This window comes from Vidua macroura, chromosome 37, assembly GCF_024509145.1.
Source record: "Vidua macroura isolate BioBank_ID:100142 chromosome 37, ASM2450914v1, whole genome shotgun sequence".
NCBI lineage: Eukaryota > Metazoa > Chordata > Aves > Passeriformes > Viduidae > Vidua > Vidua macroura.
In genome coordinates this window covers 748858-774072 of record NC_071607.1, presented here as the reverse complement: position 1 = coordinate 774072, position 25215 = coordinate 748858, and the positions used below count along the sequence as shown (strand labels likewise).

The 25215-nt window shown below is 50.7% G+C and overlaps 3 protein-coding genes across 3 annotated transcripts in view; 1 reads left to right on the top strand and 2 right to left on the bottom strand.

Annotated features, from left to right (window-relative positions):
* The window catches only part of LOC128821238 (serine/threonine-protein kinase PAK 3-like), a 244825-nt gene that overhangs the window by 210816 nt on the left and 8794 nt on the right, over nt 1–25215 (top strand). The window lies entirely within an intron of this gene.
* The window catches only part of LOC128821281 (serine/threonine-protein kinase PAK 1-like), a 59566-nt gene that overhangs the window by 31724 nt on the left and 2627 nt on the right, over nt 1–25215 (bottom strand). The gene's annotated exons all lie outside the window — the stretch shown is intronic.
* Nucleotides 18295–22072, bottom strand: LOC128821254 (zinc finger and SCAN domain-containing protein 2-like). The gene is made up of 2 exons (XM_054002202.1): nt 21932–22072; nt 18295–20112 (listed from the first exon to the last, which is right to left on the bottom strand). The coding sequence occupies exons 1-2, from the start codon at nt 21962–21964 to the stop codon at nt 18925–18927; spliced, it is 1221 nt and encodes a 406-aa protein (XP_053858177.1). The 5' UTR covers nt 21965–22072; the 3' UTR covers nt 18295–18924.

The following is a 25215-nucleotide window of genomic DNA, read 5'->3' as shown; positions in this document are numbered from 1 at the left end:
AACATTATCAAAAAGTGACATAACAGGTTCAAAGGAGAAGAAGGAAAGGAGAGGCTGGAAAACCTCATCCCCTGCTCCTCCTCTAATGAACTGGGTGCAATTACTAATGAACCCCTAAAACATACTACTGGAACTAGTACGCAGGGTAGGATGAAGAAACCATAAACCATACATATCTTGAACAGACTCCAGTATTTTTGTAAACATCCTATAAACCACTATCACCAAGGCCAGCACAATAGCTATTTTAATCCATGCTCCTCTACTGTAAAAACTACGTGTAAGGGACAATACTCCTAGTGACTAAAAAGGTACTAAAACCTCAAAGAACCCTAGAGACCAGAGCCACATGAAGGCCTCCACCCCAAGAGACATTATGAGTTCAAGCAACATGGCTGCTGGCTGCTGTAACCCACTACAGAACAAACACAACAAAAATGCAGTCAATAAAGGTTTTTTCCACTTTCTCGAGCCACGTGTTGGGCGCCAATAAATGTATTTGTCCTGGTTCAAGGTAAATTTGGGAGAGAATCCCCAAAGGGGTTCCTCTAGAAAGCAGATTCAACTGGCCCCTCCCCCCAACCGGTTTGGGGAAAAATACTTCCCTGGAGAAAAGTGGAAAAAACTGTTTATTAAACAAGAAAACCTAAACAATATTAAACAATGAAATTTCTTGCCGCTTTAAAAGGGAGACAAACTCAGAAAAAATCCCCCCCTGCCTGGGCTGCAGCTCAGCTCACTCAGTCTCTTATCTGTCCCTCTGGCGCTGGAAATGCCGCGGCCCAGGCCCGGCCCATTGGGCCACAGGTGCGAGCTGCCGGTGCTCTTCTGGTTGTTCAGTCCAGAGCAGGTTTCAGCAGGTCCAAAGAAAAGGAAAAAACCACAGTCCAGGGAACTTCTTTGCCTCAGCTAGCTAAAACTAACAAAAAAGCAAAGGAGAGCTCTGTCTCGCTGTTTGTCTGTCTGCAGATAACACAGTCTGGGAGAAGGAATGTGGAGGAGTGAGTGCAGTTTCTGAAAACAAACTCCACGCTTCTTCTCCCTCCCTTCACTCCTGGAACAAGTCTTAAAGGGGCAAAACTTATTATTCACCATAAACAGAACAGACGATTGGGGATAAAACCATTATACAGTCAACCTATGACACAGACTTAACAGCATATTTTACTTATGCTAGCAAGCTCAAAGCGGCACATTTCACCTAAATCCAAATGGATTTCTACCCTGTTAAATTTCACTCTTGTCTCACCATAGCCACCCACAGGAACTCTGGGGGCACAGCCAGCAACATGTCCCTGTCCAGCCTGGCCACGGTGGCCATCATTTCTCTCAGGGTGGCCACCAGCTCGCCCAGGGTGGTCACCACGGCCACCATCGACTCCAGCAGCTGGGGGGGGACAGCTGGGGAGGGGACAGGGGAGGTGTCAGGGACCTGGTGCTACTTGTGGCTTCCTGTCGTGGCCCCTGTGCCCTCTCAGAGTCCCCTTTGTCCCCTCCCTGAGGGCTCTGCTGTCCCCCCTGTCCCTTTGTCACCCGCGCGTCCCCCGCTGTCCCCCGTTGCCACCCTCGGCCTCCCCTCTGTCCCCTCTGCCACCCCCGTGTCCCCCCTGTCCCCTCCCACCCCCCCTGCCGAGATTGTCACACCTCGTGGGGCTCCATGGCCACTGGGGACACTCCAGGGGGGGGGGACACGGCCGGGGGACATTTGGGGACAGGATTTGGGGTTTCCTAGCTGCCCAGGTGAGGTTTAGGGATTCCCAGGTGAAAACGGCTTGGGGGGGCTGAGGGGGGAGGGGCTGAGGGGATTTCGGAGGCGTCCAATGGGTGGGGGAGGGGTGGTGAGAGGGGGTCCCAGGGAATTTGGGGTGGTGGGAGGGGGCAGGACAAACCCCCAGACATTGACCACGCCCCCCACATTTCTAGCCCCACCCCTTGTTGATGGACGTGCCCACCAAGTGCCCCACCCCCTCAGACCCCGCCCCTTCCCATTCCCAGTTCTGCATTCTGGCCCTGCCCCCTCCAAAAGCCCCACCCCAAATGAACCTTGGCCCCGCCCCTGGTTGGATTTTTATCAATGGAAACCAAAAATCACCACAAATCGACCCAAAAATACAATCCCAGGGCAGGTGGGGGGGCACGGCCACACCTGTGATGTCATGGGGGGAGGGGCCAGGTGGGAATTTGGGGGGTTCCAGGTGGACTTAGAGGCAGTCCAAGTGAGTTTTGGGGCATCCCAGGTGTTCCTGGGTGGGTCCAGATGGATTTGGGGGAGGGTCCCTGTGGGTTTTGGGGGTCTCAGGTGGTTTTTAGGGGGGTCCAGGTGAGTTTTTGGGGTGGGGTCCCAGGTGGTCCTGGGGGAGTTCCAGGTGATCCTGCATGGGCCCAGGTGGCCTTTGGGGGGATCCAGGTGGTTTTTGTTTGGGCCCAGGTGGTTGTGGGGGGGATCCAGGTGTCCTTGAGGGAGGTTCAGGTGTCCCAGGGGTGATCCAGGTGTCCCGGAGGCATTTCCAGGTGTTTTTGGGAGTGTCCCAGGTGTTTTTTTGGGGGATCTAGCTATTCCTGGTGGCTCCAGGTGTGCTCAGGAGGCATCCAGGTGTTCCTGGGAGGGTTTCAGGTGTCCCAGGGGCAGTCCCAGGTGTTCCTCCTTGCCTTCAGGTGCTTTTTGGGGGGATCCAGGTGTCCTTGGAGGGCTCCAGGTGGGTTCTGGGGGAATCCAGGTGTCTTTGGGGGGGTTCCAGGTGGGTTTTGAGGAGATCCAGGTGCCCTGAGAGGGATCCAGGTGTGTCTGGGCTGGGTGCAGGTGCCCAGGTGTGCTGGGAACTGCTGATCCAGGTGTGCAGGAATCCCAGCATCTGGGTGGGTGGGGACTCAGGGATCCAGGTGTGAGGGAGGATCCAGGTGTGGGGGATCCAAGTGTGAGCAGATCCAGGTGTGAGGGATCCAGGTGTGAGGGATCCAGGTGTGAAAGGGATCCAGGTCTGAGCAGATCCAGGTGTGAGAGGGATCCAGGTGTGTGTGTGGGGGGGATCCAGGTGTGAGGGTTCCAAGTGCCCAGGTGTGGGTGGGACCTGGTTATGGCATCACCCACCCACCCAGGTGTGACATCACCTCTCCACCACACCCCACTCAGGTGTGGTGTCCCCTGGTCATGACATCATCCCCACCCAGGTGTGACATCACCAGGTCACCTGGCCATGACATCACCTGTCCACATCCCCCTCCTGCCCAGGTGTGACGTGACCCCTGCCAGGTGTGACATCATCCAAGTGTGTGACCTCCAGGCTCACCTGGGCGTGATGTCACCATTGTGCCCAGCTGTCCCCTCCCCCCTCACCTGTCCACCCCATCAGGTGTGATGTCACCAACCTGTCCTAGGGTGACATTATGGTGCTTGTATCCCCAGTCGTGTGTTCTGTTCATGCTCGATATTATGTTCTGTGCCTTCAGGACTGACTCTGAAAAGTGAAGGATTATTTTGTCTCGTTATCAGCCAGCTCACCTCCCCCCATGGTCTGTGTCTAGGAGAGGCTAGGGCTTGCTGGCTGGCTTGCTTCGCTTTGCTCTTGCTCCTGCTTTTTGCTTTTGCCCTTGCTTTTGCTTGTGTTAGCGTTCAGGAACACACATAATCACGGAATATGATTCTATGCAGGTGCTTTTATTGTAGAGCTCTGGGAATCAGGTGTACAGATGCAAATCTGACTCCGACATGGCTTTCAAGCTGAATGTATTTTATATTCTCTTGTTATATAACTTACATACTAATTATTAAACTTATATTGTTCTATTGTATACATTGACTTTATTCAAGCATGAGTTTCTCATGATCTTTCTCAAGCCCCTGACCACAGTTTCTCATGATTATTCTTACGATTAAACAGTAATTATATCCAATCATCACATCTAACAATTATACCATTTATCATATACTAGCTACACAGGTGCAGTTCTAGCAAGTACAAGGCCTATACTTTCCCAGGGCATTTTCCCAGGGCCTACTAAGCTTAATTTTCCTTCTAACTCCCCAAATCCCCATGATTTTAAAACCTTTTACTATTATTTTCCCCCCTCTGAAAGTATTTTCACTTCACTATAAGTGCAAACGCTTTAACTTGATACAGTCTTTTAGCTTCTGAGTTTATACATGATGTTCTTCAAATCCAGGATTGATGTAAACGTCATGGATGCTGTCACGAACTGGAGGATCAGAGGATGATGGGTGTGGATCCCGTGTCAGTGCCTTTATTATCTTTCAGTTCCAGGACATCCTCTTCTGTAGTTCTCCTTTTAGGACACTGTAGATGAACCAAATTACTAAGAACACAATAAATAGGATTATTGCACTCTCAATGATAGACTTAATCTATGAACTCACATTCCACCTTAACCCTTTGAAGACTTTGTCTAACTAGCTCGTAGTCAAATCTTTTTGTTCTTCTTGTGTTCATGCTCTATTCAACTGATTGATGTAATATTCTACATCTGCAGTTACATTTCGGATGTGGACACAGCAATGATCAATCCATCCCTTTAAAAATCCACACACTCTGTGCTCTTTCAGAAGTAACAAGTCTAAGGCCAATCGATTTTGTAAAGTCATTTCTGTGATGGCTTGTAATTGTATATTTAGTTCTTTAAATCCTTCCTTAGTGACTCTTGCCAGTCTATCTAACTGACCTGTAAGTTTGTAAAACATTTTTCTATTCTGATAGTTTGCTATGGGACTGAGCAAAGACTTTAGGGCCCACCCAAATTTCACTCCACTAGAGGGTTTTTGCCAAGTGTCATCTTGATTTTCATCATTTGGAACTTCTCATCTTGTTCTTATCTGCAGAAGTTTGTGTTTTCCCTTAAATGGGGACTTTTTCTAAATTGGACATAAAGTAGGGAGGCCTAAAGTAATCTCTTTTACTTTCCCATCTACGCATAGATGTGTTGTCCAGTTACCATCTCTTGTTGCCCATACAAATTGTCCTGGACTTCAGATTGTACTCATGATACATCCTGTGATTATTTTTATAATTTACTTTGTTTATGTTTGATTCCTCTACAGGCACAACCAATTTGTAAAGCTATTGCTAGTGGTGGCATTTGTTTTATCTCTATATTATCAGAAGTGCAATCAGAAGATTTATTACATGCCCACTAACTTACTTTGTCGGCCTTTATTTTACTACTATTGGCAGTGTTCACTACTGTTGGATCTGTTTTATTTTTGGAACCTTCCTATTTAATACACCAAGGGGTTCTTGCTATATATTGGAATTTCTGTATTATACTTAGAGACTACGGGCATTCCTAAGGCTCTCTTTGGCCTTTCTAATCTTTTGCCTCACACTTCCATACTACAGTGGTTTCTGTAACATTTTCTGTAACCTTTTTATAATGTGGTAAGTAGCATTGCTATTTACTTGAGATGCCCCCAGACCATCCTATAGGATATCTTATCGTGCCATTATTTCAAAGACAGTCTTGTTGACTCAAAGGATGTAGCCATTGTCCTATTATTTGTAGGTTACTTTGACTACCTGTCTCGACTCTGGTACCTGTTTACATGCAATTGTTTTGTTCTTTTGTATTTCAGGTAATTTTGACGTTATGATTCTCTAACTTATTGGGTGAAACAAGGACAAAAAATCAAAACCCCACAATTCCAATAAAGATTTGTAGGGACGGTATGTTTATTTCAGTGCTAGATGCATGTGAGGGATCTTTCCCCTTCAAAGGACATGCACGCCCCTGAGGACTCCCAATCCTTTTTTTATGCCTCTTACTAATTTACATATGCATAGAATTTCACAATAGGTTAATGCATATTAATTCTGCTGATTTTGCATTACACTTACAGCTATTTACACTTGTACTCAGTTTTTGTCAGAAAGTACAGAGAGAACTCCTGGGTCACTCTGCCCTGTCTGTTTCAAGGTCCGAGGAGTCTTTCTTATCTCTTACCTCTTTAGCTTGGAAATTCGCATTCTTTCTCCTCAACTGGGGCAGTTTTGCTAGTGCCGCAATTACCAGACTTAACAGCATCTTTTACTTATGTTAGCAAGATTAAAGTGGCACATTTCACTTAAATCCAAATGGATTTCTACCTTGTTAAATTTTCACTCTGTCTCATTCCCCCTTTCCCTAAGATGAGAAGTAAATTATTTTGCTTAATGCAAATCCTTATGTTAATAAGTGTCCCTTAATGCTTTACTATGTACATTTGACCTACTAGGCACAATTGCAATAGCACAAGGAGTTCTCAAGCACGCACAATCTTTACTAGTATATACAAGCACAGTTTTCTGATCAGTGACTGGATGAATCTCGAAGTGGCAGATACTTTGTTCAGTGTCAAGACACACATCTTGAGCATTGCTTTCACAAATGTATCCTAGTTGTTCTGTAGTAGCACAAGATTCTAAGTTTACTGTTAGCCACTTTTCATTCACCTTTCGTGCCCACACCCTATGTTCTGGGGGATAGAGCACCATTTTTCATTATTTAATCCTAGGGCGATGATGGGGTGGATAACATAAACAGTGGCATTACGTACAGTAAGTACATAGGCAGTGGCCACATTAGAAGCAGGATCATAGGTCACAGATGCTTCTGAGATTTCTTTATATAATCCGAAAATTTACTATAGTCAGTCAGGATTGGAACTTTCTCTCAGAATCAATGGCATTATCCCAGACAATCCTTTGAATTTCAGCTGGAAAATTACTTTCACCCCCTGCCATATGATCAAACCTGCTGTTGGTTGCATCCAAAACTGTGCTTGTATAAAACTGAAAGCTAAAGACACATTATCTTGAACCATACTGTTGCATCCTGGGTTTGGGCTCAGATTAGGGTTCTGATCTTTGTCAGTTAAGCCAGTTCTCTGTATCCTCGTGCATCCCCCGGGTTTCCCCCCCACTGTAGTTAGCTCCAGGCCGCCTGCCATTGGAGTTTCCCCCTGTCACCCTTGTAACCACTTCCCCATCCGGTCCTGGGAATTCCATGCTCATCACCCCATTCCCACGATCCCACTGGCCCCGAAGCCCAGTGTCTGCCCCGTCGTGTTCCTTTTGGTCGCTGTGGCACATGTCACTGCCATGGCATCTGATTTCATTGGGCAGGAATGTTTCCTATTCTCCCTGTCCCACCCCTATATCATCCTGCTCCCCTCCAGCCTCGGGGCCAGATTCATCCAAGCGAGGCTGGAAGCGGGCTGCATCTTCTCCATCGCGGCTCTCGCAGCCAATAAAGCATCCACCACATGGACGGATTTGGACAAATTCCTGCCTCTTCGTTTCTTCCCACGTGCCGACGGCAATGCATGGCCAGCCCACCCCGGGGCGCAGCTGCAGAAGCGCCCGGAAGTAACCGCGAACACTGACCCTGACGAGAAGCCGAGACGCCAAGCTGGGCGCTCAGGAGCTGACTGGGGCTGGGAAAAGCAACACACAACCGCTAGTGGTGACCAACAGTGGGGCCACGGCCAGCGCAGGCCGAGAGTCACCGCAAAGCACCCAGGAGCTGTGTGGAGAGAGCCGCCGCCGCTGCAAAGCCATTCCGCGCCGCACCGCCAACCAGTGAGCAATGCTGCTGAGACGAGCAAGCGTGGTCTGTGCAGAAACTCGCCACCACCGCAGAATTGCGGTCCATGGAAAAAGTGCTCCGCGCCGGACTGAAAACAGGAGCGAATAGCCCCCCAGAGTAAGACAGTGACGTCTCCGCCACCCAAGCACGCCGTGTTTTCATGCGTGGGACTGGAAGCATAGCCATTCACGGCCACGGAAACCTGAAGAATGGACGCTTCCTGGGAAAGAAAATCCTAGTAGTAGTTTTATTTGCGAAAATCTCGGTTTGGTGAGTACTTAGCGGTGGGGGGTAGCGGAGCTATGCTCTCCTTCACTTGAGTGGGCTTTGCCATGTTTCCAAGGGTATGGACAGTGCAGTGTGAAGCAGCGGCCACTGGGGTCGTTCGTGTTTTTTGGGTTTTTTTCCCACTTTTTCTGCACCAGGGGTGAAGTAGTTGGGTAAAAATAGCATGGGGACCGTGCTATCTACCCAACAAAGGGAATTCTATACCCAAATTAAGGGGATTTTATCAGTAAAGGGCCCCTACCCCAAGAAAAGTTCAGTTAAACAATTTGTATGGTGGCTGTGCTTTTCCTTCCCCCACGTAGCTGTGGAGGATGGTTACAATATGGAATTCTAGGAGTGGGTGGGAGCGAGGTTAGCAGAGGGAATCGACAGAGATCCCTCCGTAAAAGACTGCTTCCCCAAGCTCTATTTATTAATATTGGAGGTTGTAAAAACAGAGTCCGCATGGAATGCGAATGGAGAAGGAGAAAAGCCATCAAGAAAATCTGTTGCTTTCCCTGAAACCACTTCCCCATCCTTGTCTCCTATCCCTTCTTCCCCTAACCCGGGTGGGCGGGGTGGGTACCCTGTCGATATGAGACGCAGGGCAGCTCCACAAACGTGGGCCGTGCTCCTGGCTCCCCCAAGGCCCCCCGGCGTCCCTGCCTCGGCAAAATTGTCTGCTTCGCTGAGGAACCGACCCCAAACCCCTTTCCCAATCCCTTTTTCCCAGTTAAGAATCCCCATTTTGGCACTACCCCACGCTGTTCAGTTTCCCTGAACACTTTTCTTTCTTCCCCTGAGGAAGCCGTGGCCACATGGTTTGGGTCTTTGTCTTCCCAAGATGGAGGGTGGCCACAGGGCAGGGCTTCCCCTTCCCACAATCCCTTTGTCCCCTTTGTCCCCACGTTTGACCCCACCCCCTCCTGCTTCCCTGTGGGCGTGAGCACCGCCCACTCAAGGCATCGGGTTGCAACCCCACCCCCTGTTCCCCCTCGGGTGGGTGTTCCCTCCTTCCACGTACTTCCTACTGCAACATCAGCCCCACCCTCCCCTGACAGGGAGGGTTCTCTCACCTCTGCCCCACTGTCCCAGGGAGAAGATTCTCCCTGCCCTGTCCGCCCTGTCCCTCGCACCCGCCCCCATGTCCTCCTGCTCCTCAGATACCCGGGGGGGGAGCGGGGGAGGGGAGGGGACGGGCCCAGTCTATGAAGTTGAGCAGTCGCTCCGCACTCCAGCCTCCTACGCCAGGGGAGGGGAGAACCCTACATGGGCACCCCTTCCCTATGAATCAGTGAAAGAGGTCTGCAAAACATTGCGTGAATTTGGCAGAGCAAGCCCTTTCTTTAAGGGCATTCTAAAAGCAACTTTAACATCCAGAACCGTAGTGCCAGCAGACCTTAAGTGTCTGTTCAGCTGCCTGCTTCTCCCATTGGAATACAGCCTGTGGGAGAGGAGGTGGAAAAAACTGGCAGCAGACCTGCTTCCCGAAATCCGAGAGGGGCCTTACAGCCTGGATTTCGTGGAAGAATCAATCACCTTAGACCATCTCGTGGGTGAGGGAGAATGGAGTGAGGGGCAACTACAGGCTCAGGGAATTCCAACGGCCATGCTGGACATGACCAGGGGTGCAGCAGAGCGTGCATTCCTGGGCATGCCCACCAAGGATCCGGTGGTGCCCTATACTGCAATTAAACAAGGTGTTGCAGAGCCCTTTGTAGATTTCGTAGACAGAGTCCGGGCAGCGGTTGAGAGACGGGTGGAGAGACCTGAGCACCGAGACGGACTGGTCCTAGAAGTGGTGCACATGAACGCTAATGCAATGTGCAAAAGAATCATCCTGTCACTGCCAGCCTCACCACCGCCGACCCTCGACCAGATCATTGAGGAGTGCACCCTGAAAGCACACCTGACGGAGGAGGAAGCCCCAAAGAGACCAAGAGACAAGCTGGTCGCATCAGCTGCTGCTCCTCCAAGGAACTCAGTGCCAAGGTGCTTTCCATCCACACGCCGGTGCTTCCACTGCCATCAGGAAGGACACTTTCAGGATCGCTGCCCACTTCTAAAGACTGCACCGCCCGGGGCTGCGAGAGGAGGGAGCGGGGACAGAAACCCCACCATTTCAAAAAACTAACTAGGGAATGAACGCGCACTTGCCTCGCGTGTTGATAAAAATGAGGCAAGTCGTGGTGCCGCGTGAGGAGCCATGACTCACCATCTAGTTCCATCTGCGAGCGGCTGCCTCTCAACCACTGACATCAGGGAGCCTTATCAGCTCCGACTCACCAATTCTGTCCACTTCCATTCCGAGGCTGGCAATTCTTCATAGCGGAGGCAGAGCTTCTATCGCACATCTGCCGCTGTGAAACCAGGAGGAAAGAAGACCTTCTGAACTGCAGGTACCTCATAGTTGGAGACACAAAAAGCACCCCACTAGAGATAGAGGTTCCTCCGGTGATTTCCACCCTTAGTCCGAGGCTCTTCTATCTCGCAGCACACTGTGTCCAACCCCCCCCTTCCTACCAAAGGGCCAAGTTATTGCACAGGCAATTCCGATTCCTCATGCTCTGTGCAATGACTTGGAACTCTCAGTCTTTTATGCTGGGAAGTTGGGAGAGGAAAAACCCCTAGTGGGATGTAAACTCAAGTGTGAGGGGCGTTCTGCATATCTTCAGGGGATGTTGGACACAGGGGCAGATGTGACGGTCATCCCACCACACCAGTGACCATCACACTGGGAGCAGCAGAGTGTGGCCATGCCAGTCAGGACTAGGAGGGCCACAGCCTGCAAGGCAATCCAAAAATATTGTCCAAATTAAGGGTCTGAATGGGCTGTTGGCCTCAGTACGTCCGTTCGTGGTCAATTGCGAATTCACATTATGGGGAGAGACACCATGGTTCAGTGGGGGAGCCAAATTGGAATTTCCAGCCCCCCAGCATTTTTAGGTGTGGCCACTGAGGAGCGCCCCACTCAGAAATTAACATGGCTCACAGATAAGCCCGTCTGGGTGGAGCAGTGGCTGCTGAGTAAACAGAAACTACAGGTGCTCACAAAATTAGTGGAGGAAGAATTGGCAAAAGGTCACATAGTAGAAACAAACAGCCCCTGGAACTCTCCGGTGTTTGTAATTAAAAAAACGGGGAAGGACAGGTGGTGACTCCTCCACGATTTAAGAAAAATTAATGAAGCAGTAGATGATATGGGCTCTTTCCAACTGGGTATGCCATCTCCATCAATGCTACCCCAAAATTATAATTTGGCCGTATTGATATTAAGGATTGCTTCTTTCAAATCCCATTACATCCAGATGATGCTCCCTGTTTTGCTTTCCCTGTACCCTCCATCAACAGAGAAGCCCCCATGAAGCGCGACCACTGGACTGTACTACCTCAGGGGCTTAAATGTTCCCCCACTATATGCTAGTGGTATGTCGCCAGGGTTCTGTCCCCCATGCGTGCCAAGTGGACATCCTGTATTTTCTATCACTACATGGATGACGTGCTGATTTGTACCCCTGACAGCGAGGTCCTGCAAGCAGCTCTGGAGGACACTGTTAGGGCCTTGTCGGCGGCTGGATTTGAGTTGCAAAAAGTGAAGGTACAGTTGCTGCCAGCCTGAAAGTACCTGGGCCTGGAAGTTAATAATCAAACAATTAGGCCTCAACAAATTCAGATAAGCAACAACCCCAAGACGCTGAATGACATCCAGCGCTTGTGCAGATCATTAAATTGGATCAGGCCATGGCTGGGACTCACCATGAGGGAACTATCCCCTCTTTTTGATTTGTTAGCAGAAAGGGAGGGGGATGAGGGTTTAAGTTCCCCGAGGGTCCTGACCCGGGAGGCCAGAGCCGCATTGACAATGTCCAGACCGCCATAGCGAGCAGGCAAGCCGATCGTTGTCAACCAGGGCTGCCTTTCTGCTTCATCATCCTGGGTGAGTTACCCCATTTATATGGTATGATATTCCAGTGGAACAAGGGCCAACGGGACCCCCTCTTGATAATAGAGTGGGTGTTCCTTGGCCACAGACAGTCCAAAAGTATCACCAGGCCACAAGAGCTGATGGCGCAGCTGATAATACGGGCCAGGGCTCGTCTGCAAGTACTAGCTGGCTGTGACTTCACATGTATCCACCTCCCCATCAAAACATCCACGGGGAAAATGGCCAAGGAGACCTTCGAACATCTTTTAAGGCAAAATGAGAATTTGCAGTTTGCTCTAGATAGCTTCTCAGGCCAAATTCAAATTGGACATCCTGGCCATCATCTGTTCAACACAGAGTTCAAATTGTTACCAAAAGAATTACAAAAAAAAAAGCCACTCAGAGCACTAACAGTGTTCACTGATGGGTCAGGGAAGTCCCACAAGTCAGTGGTGACTTGGAAAGACCCAGAGACTCAGCTGTGGGAATCTGATGTTAAAGTAGTGGAAGGTTCCCCACAAGCAGCTGAGTTGGATGCTGTCATGAGGGCTTTTGAAAAATTTGATCAACCTTTCAATCTGGTAACAGATTCTGTGTATGTAGCAGGAGCAGTGTCTAGAGCAGAACATGCAGTCATTAAGGAGGTCCCAAATCAGGTCATCTTCAGGTTGCTCACAAAATTGGTACACCTGGTTTCTAGCTGTGAGCATCCCTTTTATGTGGTGCCTGTGAGGTCACACACGGATCTCCCAGGCTTTATTGCTGAGGGGAACCACAGAGCAGACGCCCTGGCAGCCCCAGTACAGCTGGGAGGCCAGCCAAGTATAGTCGAGCAGGCCAGGCTGAGCCATCAGCAGTTCCATGAAAATGGCCCAGGTCTGGTACGCCAGTTCCTTCTGCAGCGTGACCAAGCCAGGGAAATTGTGGCCTCGTGCCCCAACTGTCAGGAGGCAGCTTTACCAACACTGGGAGCAGGTGTGAATCCCAGAGGTCTCCACAGTTGCGAGGTATGGCAGATGGATGTCACAAAAGTCCCCAAATTTGGGAAACTCGGGAATGTCCATGTAACTGTGGACACCTTCTCAGGGGCAGCTTTTGCCTCAGCCCACATAGGGGAAAGGGCCTCAGACATGAGAAAACACCTCATACATGCCTTTGCCACCTTAGGGGTCTCAGCCACAATTAAAACTGACAATGGTCCAGCTTATACTTCCAGGGTGCTCAGTAGCTTCCTGCAGGAATGGGGGGTCCAACATAAGACCGGGATTCCTCACTCCCCCACCGGCCAGGCCATAATAGAAAGAACACACTAGATGCTGAAGCAGGTCCTCCGGAAGCAGCGGAGGGATGTGTGAGTGCTGTCACCGCACAAGAGGCTCTGCAAGGCATTGTTTCCCATCAATTTCCTAAACTGCTCTTTTGACAGACCAGATCCGCCAGCCCTGAGACATTTCAAACAACGTCAGGAGCTCCAACTGGAAGAGAGGCCTCCAGTGTTAGTGAGGGATCCGGACTCTAAAGAAATCCAGGGTCCATTCCCACTTTTGACCTGGGGATGGGGATATGCCTGCATATCCACGCCTTCAGGAGTCAGGTGGATCCCCAGGAGGGATGTCAAACCTTACATCCCAGAACAGTCTGTGAGTCAAAGCGATGCAGTGCCAGTGGATGCAACCAATGATCCCACCAACCAAGGTGGTTGCATCTAATCGCTGGTGCTGCAGAGAGGAAAGGGACTCAACATCCCCCTAAATGGCACTCTCCATACAACTACCTCAGTCCAGTTATGTCCCCAGTCCACTTGGTTGTAATAAAGTTGTTGCCCCAGTTCCCCTATCCCCAAACACCCAGGGAAAAAACAGCTCCAGGCCCTCTCCACCTGCAAAGCAGCCACCACAGTCACTGCAGCAGAAGAAGCTGGAAGAAGAGGCCACTGCATGAAGATTCAACTCAAAGCAACTGTCTTTTTTATATATTTTAAAGCGGGGAATTGTTGCATCTTGGGTTTTAGGTTCAGATTTGGGGTTCTGGTCTTTGTTAGCTTACCAGTTCCATGTATCCTCGTGCATCCTCCGTGTTATCCCGCCCCATGGAAGTTAGCCCCAGGCTGCTGCCTATTGGGTTTTCTCCCCTGCCACTCCTGTGACCACTCCCCTGTCCGGTCCCCGGTAGTTCCGTGCTCCTCACCTCATTCTCGCGGTCCCACTGGCCCTGAACCCCCATGTCCGCCTCCATCGTGTCTCCATTGGCCGTTGTGAGCTAAGTCAAGGGACCTGCCCAAGAGATCCAGTTCCTGGGAGTGTAATGGCAAGATTGACGGCGCCAGATTCCCACTGAGGTCATCAACAAGATCACGGCGATGTCTCCACCAACCAGCAAAAAGGAAACACAAGCTTTCCTAGGTGCCATAGGTTTTTGGAGAATGCACATTTCCGAGTATAGGCAGATTGTGAGCCCTCTCTACCTGATCACCCGCAAGAAGAACACTTTCCAGTGGGGCCCTGAGCAGCAACAAGCCTTCACCCAGATCAAGCAGGAGATCGCTCATGCTGTAGCCCTTGGCCCAGTCAGGACAGGACCAGAGGTCAAGAATATGCTCTACTCTGCAGCCAGGAACCATGGTTTGTCCTGGAGCCTTTGGCAGAAGGTGCCTGGTGATACTCGAGACCGACCACTGGGATTCTGGAGCCAAAGTTACAGAGGGTCCGAAGCCAACTACACCCCAACAGAGAAGGAAATCTTAGCTGCCTACGAAGGAGTTCAAGCCGCCTTGGAGGTGACTGGCACGGAAGCACAACTCCTCCTGGCACCCCGACTCCCAGTGCTGGGGTGGATGTTCAAAGGAAAGGTTCCTACTACCCACCATGCCACTGACACCACATGGAACAAATAGATTGCCCTCATCACCCAGCATGCCTGTATTGGAAACCTGAATCGCCCTGGGATTTTGGAGATAATTACAAACTGGCCGGAAGGTGAAAACTTTGGTCTCACTGACGACAAGGAGCAGGTACAAGCGACAAGGACTGATGAAGCTCCACCATATAACCAACTACCAGCAGAGGAAACATGCTACGCTCTTTTCACTGACGGTTCCTGTCGCATCGTAGGGATGAACCAGAAGTGGAAAGCAGCCATATGGAGCCCCACAGACAAGTTGCACAAGCTACCGAAGGAGAAGCTGGATCGAGCCAACTCACTGAACTCAAGGCCGTTCAGCTGGCCCTGGACATTGTTGAAAGGGAGAAGTGGCCAAAGCTCTACCTTTATACTGATTCGTGGATGGTAGCCAATGCTCTGTGGGGCTGGCTGGGAAGGTGGAGAAAGGCCAACTGGCAACGTAGAGGAAAACCAATCTGGGCTGCTGATATATGGAAAGACATTGCCTCTCGGGTGGAGAAACTAATGGTGAAAGTCCGTCATGTAGATGCCCATGTCCCCAAATGTTGGGCTAATGAGGAGCACCGAAACAACGAGCAGGTAGATCAGGCAGCAAGAATAGAGGTGTCAAAGATAGACTTAGATTGGCACCATAAGGGGGAGTTGTTCCTGGCTCAATGGGCTCATGATGCCTCAGGTCATCAGGGCAGAGGTGCCACCTACAAGTGGGCACGAGACTGAAGGGTGGATCTAACCATGGGCAGCATTTCTCAGGTTATCCATGACTGTGAGACATGTGCTGCCATCAAACAGGCCAAGCAGGTGAAGCCCCTGTGGTATGGTGGACAGTGGTCCAAGTACAAGTATAGGGAAGCCTGACAGATTGACTACATCACACTGCCTCAGACACGCTGAGGCAAGTGCTATGTGCTGACCATTATGGAAGCCACCACTGGATGGCTGGCGACCTACCCTGTGCCTCATGCCACTGCCTGGACCACCATCTTAGGCCTAGAAAAGCGAGTCCTGTGGAGACATGGCACACTTGAGAGAATTGAGTCTGACAACGGCACCCATTTCAAGAACAGCCTTATCAACACCTGGGCCAGAGAACATGGTATCAAATGGATATATCATATTCCCTATCGTGCTCCAGCTGCCGGCAAAGTTGAACGGTGCAACGGACTCCTTAAGACTACCCTGAAGGCACTTGGTGGGGGAACATTTAGAAACTGGGAAATGAACCTGGCAAAAGCAACCTGGATGGTCAACACCCAAGGGTCCATCAATCGAGCTGGTCCTGCCCAGTCAGAACCCTTGCGTACAGTAGATGGAGATAAAGTCCCTGTAGTATATATGAAACGTATTTTAGGAAAAACTGTTTGGATTAATCCCACCTCAGGCAAAGACAAACCCATCCGTGGGATTGTTTTTGCTCAAGGACCTGGTTACACTTGGTGGGCAATGCAGAAAGATGGGGAAACCTGTTGTGTACCACAGGGAAACCTAGTCTTAAGTGAGAACTACTGGGTGTAAGATTTCACTGTGATGCAGATGGAAATAGAATAAGGGGTGGATAATGTCCTGTCTTGTAAGAGAAGCATATATTTTATTTGCCATCTGTCGGAGGCGGGGCAGGTATCTTCTGTTAAGTTGGGCAATATTCTTATCTCTTCCAAGAACAATGTCTCCCTCCAGGGAGATATCTTCTGTTAATGGGCCATTGAATGGCTCACTGCATGACTGAGAAAGTTACATCATCCCATTGTGAGATGCTCCTCCCAGAGGGAAGAGCCAAGCATTCCTACCTGCTTAAAATCAGCATTTTTTGGGACATCAGCACAGCCTCTTCACTGGATTCCCAGAGGAAGACCAGGCCCATCTACTCTATCACCAGACCTTCAGAGAAAACTACACCCTTCTACGGGATCATCGCTTCAGCAGCATTTCATCTGCCACTCCAGGAGGAGCAGCCACCATTTAACTGGACTATCACCAACACCCTGACTCCTCAGGATGTCAGGTTTCTGACTCTATCAGTAGTTTTGTTTATACTAATTACATTTTTAAATTTATTATTTAGTTTTTTCCTAGTAAAGAACTGTCATTCCCATTCCCATATCTTTGCCTGAGAGCCTTTTTATTTTGAAATTGTGGTAATTTGGAGGGAGGGGGTTTACCTTTTCCATTTCACGGGAGGCCCTTGCCTTCTTTCACAGACTCCTGTCTTTTCAAACCAAGACACCAGGCTAGCTCAGTTGGTAGAGCATGAGACGCTTAATCTCAGGGTTGTTGGTTTGAACCTCACCTTGGGCACCAATTAAAAATGCAGGTGTTTGAGTAGTGGCTGCTGCTGCCTATAATCTGTCCCCCCCAGGCCTCTCCTATAGAAAAGCAAGTTGAGATAACTTTTAGGCTATGCAGTCAGACCCTCACTCAACACTCACCACAGCTGGCTCAGTGACAGAGGCAAGAAAGGCTCTTTTTGCAGGCTTTCATTCCAGCAGAGGATATCACATGTGGCTGAAAGGAACCCAGCGAGGTAAAAAGAGCCCGATCACGTGGAGGAAATAGCTTAAGAGGGGAAGGAGTGGGGGGTGGAGCTAAGGGCTGGGCAGAGGGGTTTGATCTCCAGGGAAAAGGGGGTGGCCATCAGGGATACCATTCCAGTGAGAGGACAGGGAAGGGAGAAACCAGGGGAAGATACACTGGGAAAGTTGCAGCACAGAAGCCCAAATGAGAGACTGTTTTTCTCCCCAGGAGGACTAACTCTATGGTGAGTAGTTACTGCTGTTGCCAGGGCTGAGGACTTGGGAATTGACCTATGTGGGAGAGTTCATGGGATGCTACAGGGACCCTTCTTCCCACAGTCCCATTTTCCACCCTCCTCCATATTTTCCTCTCCCTTTCCCAGAGCTCCCCAGTCACCAGCGCCCCCCCCCCCCCAACATCTGTTTGGTGGTCCCACCTCCCCATTTCCCTTTCTCTCCCCACCGTCCCACCACTTCCCCTCCCGCTCACCTGGGAGCTCCGTGCCCCCAGCCAGGGGGGCTCCAGTACCACCAGAAGGGCCCCAGCTGCCGCCACACGCCCCATGGCCAGCGCCGGGCAGGGGCTGACACCTCCCCCCTCCCCACATTCCCCTGGCGGGGGGCGCTGGGGGCGAGGGTGGGCATGGGTGGAGTCCAGGTGAGGAGCTCTGGGTGTTGCGGGACTGCCTGGCAACTGGGGCGTCATCAGTGCTGCGCGCTCTGATTGGATCAATTATTTTAGTGCCTTCTCTGATTGGCTGAGGAGAGGCCTGGGAGTTGAGAGAAGGAACAGGAGCAATCCCGCCCCGAGCCCTGGCGCGGGCACAACAGACCCAGTCTGGGCACAGGGAGAGAATTTATTATCAACCAAATCACAGCAGCACAAGAAGGGAAAGAAATCCCTCCAACACCTTCCCCCCACCCAACAGGGATCACCAAGACCACGGATCACCTCGGCTGTGCCCAACGGGGTCACTGGGGATCATCCAGCCTGGATCCTCCCATGGGGGATGGAGCTGGAGCAGTGCACGAAGCTCTTCCTGCACTCGGGACACTCACATGTCAATCTCCACGTCTGTGTCCCACCATGTCATGTCCTACCATAACCACACCCATGTCTTAGTTTAATGTCTTTATTTTTACCTCAGTATTGGATATTTTGAAGGGATGAAGAGAAATGAAAAACAAATCAAGGCCAAAAGAAAAGGATTTCCGTGTCTGTGCCGGCTGAGGATCTACGAACTTGAGTAGAAGGGAAGAACCTTTTCTGGTGGAGTTCCCACCCCACTGTCTCCAAAATCTTGGTTTTTTCCAAAGTTTTTCACCATTTGGCTGCAGCAGACACCCTTGGGCAATAGGAAATGAAAATCGTGGAATCCCTGAAATTGGAAAAGACCTCCAAGTCCATTCAGTATTCCTTGATGCCACCAGAAGACAGGATTGAATGCAAAAGATTTTATGGGGTTGAAAGTCAACAAATCCACTCTCCCCAAGGAATTCCATTTTTGGTCTGTGTCCCAATGGATGTTCCTGCCCCTGAGTTCATCCAGGTGCCCACAAGGAGCCAGGAAGATGGGGAGCACTTCATCAAGGTATCTTCCCAACATGGACCACCAAGACAACAGATCACCAGGGCTCTGCCCAATGAGGGTCACTAAGGAACATCCAGAGTGGATCCTCCCATGGGGAATGGAGTTGGGAGGAGCGTACAAAGCTCTTCCCGCACTCAGGGCATTCACAGGGCTTCCCTTAGTGGCGCCTCCGTTGGTGTTTGGTCAAGGTTGAGCTCGTGGAGAAGCTCTTCCCGCACTCCCCACACTCGTAGGGCCTCTCCCCGGTGTGGATGCGCCGGTGCACGGTGAGGTGGGAGTTTAGCTTGAAGCCCTTCCCGCAGTCGGGGCAGCGGAAGGGCCTCTCCTCTGTGTGACACCGTTGATGTACGAGGAGACTGGAGCTGATCTGAAACCTCTTCCCACACTCAGGACACTTGTAGGGCTTCTCCCCGGTGTGGATGCGCTGGTGTTTTCTCAGGTCAGAGTGCCACCCATAGCTCTTCCCACATTCCAAACAGGTGTAGGGCCGTTCCCCTGTGTGGATCACCTGGTGCCGAATCAGGGCTGAGCTGTCTCTGAAGCTCTTCCCACATTCCCCGCACTTGTAGGGCCTTTCCCCAGTGTGGATCTTTTGGTGCTCCATAAGCTGGGAGTTCAGGCTGAAGCTCTTCCCACACTCCCCACACTCGTAGGGCTTTTCCCCTGTGTGGATCCTCTCGTGTTTCCTCAGGCCAGAGCTCTGGCTGAAGCTCTTCCCACATTCCCCACACTCATAGGGCTTTTCCCCAGTGTGGATCCTCTGGTGTTGCATCAGGTGGCCCTTCTGGCTGAAGCTCATCCCACATTCCCCGCACTCATAAGGCCGGTCCCCAGTGTGCATTACCTGGTGCTGCATCAGTTGGCCCCTCTGGCTGAAGCTCTTCCCACATTGCCTACACTCAAAGGGCTTTTCCCCAGTGTGGATCCTCTGGTGTTGGATCAGGATGGAGTTAAGCCTGAAGCTCTTCCCACACTCTCCACACTCAAAGGGCCGTTCCCCAGTGTGGAACCTCTGGTGCAGTCTCAGGCTGGAGCTCCAGCTGAAACGCTTCCCACATTCCTCACACTCGTAGGGCTGTTCCCCAGTGTGGATCACCTGGTGCTCGATTAGGTGCAAGCTCCGGCTGAAACCCTTCCCACATTCCAAGCACTTGTGGGGCTTCTCCCTGCCATGAGCCTTCTCCACCAGCTCCGAGCTCCGGCTGGATCTCTGGCCGCCTTCCTGGCTCAAGGGGGCTCTTTCCTCCCCACAGCTCCCTGGGCTGGGTTTGCAGCCACTTCTCGTGCGAGATCTCCAGGGCTTTTCCTCCTCCTCCATCCAGCCACACCCTGGGAATGAAAAATCCTGGGTTGGGGAAAAAACAAGAACAGAGCGCATTGGACTGGGAGTTCCTCCTTGCCCACTTCATCTCAGGAAGTCATTGGGCATCTTGTGTCTGTAAGAACCTCCAAAACATTAAGACTGAGCCCAAAAATCCTCCAAACTTCAAGACACAGATCAAAACCTCCCCAAACATCACGATTCAGTACAAACTCCCTCCAGATTATAATGATTCAGCCCCCACGAACAACCAAAGCACCAACATTTAGCCCAGTAAATTGGAGAGATCCCATGGCCTCTCCCATTTTTAGGAATGAAATTACTTTTACAGGACTCCTCTGTCTGCTTTCTGGACAGAAACCTCTCCTGATGTCAATTTTTCAGCACACCCTGGGGCTCATCCGGAATTCCTTCCACCCTCCAGGGCGGCGGGCAGGGAGCGCAGCTGAAGGTGCCTCACCCACTTTGGGTGATCGGCTCCCTTGGCTGGCGGCGGCACCGGGGATTGATTGGGGACCCGGCAGTGACCAGGAGACAGACGAGTGACACATCAGGGGAGTCTGTGAAGAGTCAGCAGGGAGAGAGCACTGAAAATCTCATCCGTGAGTGCACTGGGATCTTCAGGGAGTGAACATGGCAGGGCACCCAGGGAGGGGAGAAAAGGGAAAGCCAAAGAGGGGTCCTAGCTAAAGGGATGATGATCCCAAAATATCTCTGAAGGATCCCTTGGGAGAATGTTGAGGTAGTTTGCACATTCCCCCAGAGGTAATTAAGGACATGGATACCCAGAGGGGCAATAAGGGAAGTGGAGAAGGGATTTGGACAACAGGGGATGGATGGTGTTGGTGTGCTGGGAAGGGATTGGGTGAAGGGGAGTGTGCAGGAATATGGTGAAGGCAAGAAGCAGCAGGAAAAAATCTACATGGTATGAAAAAGGATGATGGAAAAGACAAGTAAGAGAAAAATACTGAGGATCAGGATGTATTTCAGCAGGGTCTTATGCTCAAAATTTGCCAGCTGATCCAGATCCTTTCTATCCCCAGTTTCCAGGACAAGAAAACAAAGAGTTCGGCATTTCAGGGTGTTTCTCTGTGGTGGGGAGCCGCAGCACCGGGCGCAGAGCTGTGGGACTGGGAGCATGGGCTGGGGGCCTGTGGGGAGCTGCGGGGCCGGGCCGGGGCTGTGGGGCAGCTGGGGCTCAGCGCCGAGCGCTGCCTGACCCCACCAGGCCCAGGCAGGGCACCACCACACCCTCCTCAACTTTTCTCTGTTCACTCCACTCCTGCACATGACATCACTCACTGAAGCAGGTCACTCTCACACCTGCACTCTCTTGGCTCAAGTCATTGCATCCCCCTAAATGCACTGTCTGTGTAGGGGAGAATTGGTTCAGTCTATGGCTATACAAGAAAAGTCCAGCCAAACGCCACTCCATCATCTCCTCCCACCTAGGATTTCTCTCCCATCTCTTCTGACATCTCAGGTCCCAGACTGCCTCTCTTCTCTTTGAAATCAAGGAGGAGTAGTGTTTCACAAAGCTTTCTTTGCCCAGGAAATGGTTAAAAGTCTCCAGCTCCCAAGACAACTGAAATCTTGGCTGCCCAGGACTCCCACAGCTGGGCACCTCCTCCCCCCCTTCTCTTCCTCCTCCTCGGCACTACTGGCACATGATACCAAATTTCCAGGTGGCCCAGGCTCTCTCTCTCTCTCCCCCCCTCTGGGGGGGGGGGGGGGGGGGCAGGGGGGGGAAACAAAGACATCTCAGTGTTTCTCCACCCTTCATGCAGGGGCTGGCCCGTTCCATTCCCTTCACCCCGCTTCTCTTTCCAGGGCTCCGGCCTACCTCAGCTATAGGCCGCATGGCTTCCCCTCCCATCCCAGCCTGTGGCTGGGCAGGGGAGGTCTGGACTCTTCACTGACCAGAACAAAAGACAGCGTTCCCCTGGGAGCTCTCTGCTTTTAACGGCCTGTGTTCTCAGAGGCGCATCCATGTCTTCAGTGGTTACACCAGGTGTCAATATTCAAATCTGACCACTGATTGGCCTGACCACCACTTCCCAAGAAAACTCACTTCCTTATCAACCCATGACACCCCACCATCCCCAGGCAGAGTTGGCAGTGGCCCCAGGAGACGGGACGCCCCGGCCGCTGCCCGCCCCGTGGAACTGCCGGCCCTGCCCACCGGGGGGGGTTGCCTTTGGACACTGCAGCAAGACAGGGACTGGCTCTGGGATACGGGCTGCGGAGGGGACCGTGAGCACAAAGAGGAAAACAAAGGAACAGCTGGGAAATGGGGATTATAAGGGAAGGATCGAGATGCTGATTGGGTCACTGGAAAACGAATGATTTTGCAGAAAGCTCAACATGTCAGAGGATGAGCACCCACAGGAAGCGAGCGGGGCTGCAGGAGTGGCAGAAGAAGGCCCTGGAGCACTTGGGCACAAAGGCACAGCAGCTGAATGCAAGAAGGGATGAGCAAAAGGCCAAGCTGAAGGCAAAGGCCATGGCACAGTTCCTACAGCCCCTCGGGGTCAACCCCAGGGCCCAAGGGGGCCCCAGCACCCAGGGGACTGGGTCGGCCACAAGCACCTGGCAGAGGCATTGCCCTCCTGGGCAGGAGAGAGCCCACCCAAACAGCCCCTGGGAAGGACTCAGGGCTCCAGCTGCAGGGCACAGGAACACTGGAAACAGAGACAGCAGCACCCTCAGGAGGAGCAAGCCCACCCCTGGATGGACATGGATTGTCAGGGGTGTCACAGCTCCCATCCCAGCAGGGCACCACAGTGGAGCCCTGGAGAACATTCAGGGTGGTTCTGCATCGAGAGGAGGCCTCTCCTGATGGACACAGGAGCCTCTCCATCCACTCTGAATCTTAGACATAAGGGGGGAAAATGCTAAAAATGTCTTGGATTTTTCAGGGGAGAAGGGGGAAAGAGGAGTGGCTTTATTCAACCACTCTTAGCAGATATGGGGAAGGGTTTGAAATGCAAGAATTTTTATTTGCTCTCAGTTGTGATTATAGTTTACAGGGAGGGGATTTGATTGCTAAACTGGGAATGCAAATTGATATTCTAAAAGGTGATAGAGAGGCTAGTTCTCTTGTACGTTTTTGTCACATGTCTGGCCAGGCCTATGCTGAAGTGAACCCAGAAGTGTGGGTAGCCTCAGGGAAATGGGTAAATTAGATATGGAGCCTCTCCAAATTACTTTGAAGCAACCAGGACAAGTGGTGTCTAGAAGCAACACCCTAATCCAAGGGAGGGAAGTATGAAAAATGCGTATTATATGATTGGCTCCTTGCAAATATTAAAATGAATACTATATGTGTTATGTTGGAAAGTTATGCTGTAGTAATCTCTTCTAAGTAGTGCTGTATTAATCACTTTTAAGTAGTGTGCTGCATACAGTTTTTAGCCTAGAGCATAATATTAAAATAGAAACTATGTGATGCAAGATACTTTTTGTAACTAGCTCAAGGAATGCAAAAGATAATCAAGAAATTCTTCGCATTACAGTCTCTGGATAGAGATCACAGCAACAGACACCAAGATCCCCAGAGAAGAATTATTGTCTCCTTTTCAGAAAAGCTCAGACTTCGAGGAACCAAGAAGGTTGATTTACAATGGGGGGGGGGGGGGGGGGGGGTCTAAAATTAAGCAGAAACACCCTGGTTTGAAAGGAATGTTTGAATCATGTATAAGCTATATGAATATGCAATAGGCTATTGCTTTAAGGGGTAATCCTTTGCTAGCAAGGTGTGCTATTTTGGCAGAGTGCCAGGCACCCGGAATCCGTAATTGTTTACTTTTATTATCTCTTACTCTCCTGATTGTTATGACTATTTTCATTACTATTAAACATCTGAAATTTTAACAAAGGTGAATGGCGTTTTTCACAGGAAGGAAGGGGAATTAGACAAAGCGCAGGACAAACTGGTGGAGCTGTGTGTGCTTTTAAGAGCCTGGCACTGAAATGCCCTGAGCAGGAAGGCTTCAATATCTTCTGGTGACACCATGTCAGCTAAAAGGGGGGCAAAAGCAATTTTGACTTCTTCAGCAATCACTAGATCACTTATAAAGGCATTTCTAAAAGAAATAATTCCAAGAGAAGGGATTGTGGAAGCAATAGAATCAGACAGTAGAACTTCTTTTACAGTAAAAAAATCCTTCAGGGGGTTATGGCAGCTTTAGGAATACAATGGGACCTCCATAACCCCTGGCACCCCAGAGCTCAGGTTGGGTAGAAAGAATGAATGGGGAAAGAAAGAAACACCTTTGGAAGCTGGGGAGAGAAACCAAGATGCCATGGGTACAGCTTTTGCCATTGGCTTTGGCAAGAGTAAGAACCAGACCCAGGCAGATATTCAATTATCTCCCTCTGGAATTCATGTCTGGAATTCCTTACCCTGGTAATTCTCCACCTAGTGCAGGCTGGACATAAGGGATGTACATTTAAAGCAGTCTGTGGCCAGAATCCTGTCTCTTGTGAAATCTCTGCCACAGGAAGCTGGGCTGGCACAGAGCCTGCCTTGGCACTTTGCTGTTCCCAACATCCAAGCAGGACATCGGGCCCTGCCTAAGGACTGAAAAGCAGCACCATTGGTGGCCAAGTGGCGTGGCCCATGCCAAGTGGCCCTGAGGCCAGAAACAGCCGCCAGCACAGCTGAACACGGGGGACCCCTCAGCCTCGGCTCCGGGGCTCTGAAGCCCCGGAGATTTGCACTTCCCGCCTGCAGCAGGAGGATGGGAGGCCCCCACTGAGCCTGTGTTGGAGAAGTGCCGCGGGAGACAAGACTCATGATATCATGATCATCAAGTCTCAGTTTATTGCAACAGATTACAGAGTTTATATATGCTCGTTAATTAGCTCATGCATATTACAAAAGCCAAGCTCATGATTGGTTGCTGTGTGATTTGCGCAACTGTCTTGTTCGGTTGCTCTTGCTGTTCTTGTGGTTGATACTTCTTGATTCTTCTCTATCTATTTCTACATACTAAGCAGTTTCAGCATCCTGATCCTTGCAGACTCTGATTTCTACATATCCTGATTTCTACACCCAGGGTCATGCTGACCGTTGCAGCAGTCACGTAGCCCCTCATATTTTGACCAATTTTACAGTTTTATGTC

Bases quoted from the DNA above. Each gene is read 5' to 3' on its own strand.
- LOC128821254 (XM_054002202.1), bottom strand. From the start codon at position 21,964: ATGGGAGGGGAAGCCATGCGGCCTATAGCTGAG. The intron at 20,113-21,931 runs GTAGGCCGGAGC...TCCCCAACCCAG, and splicing joins CCATGCGGCCTATAGCTGAG to GATTTTTCATTCCCAGGGTG.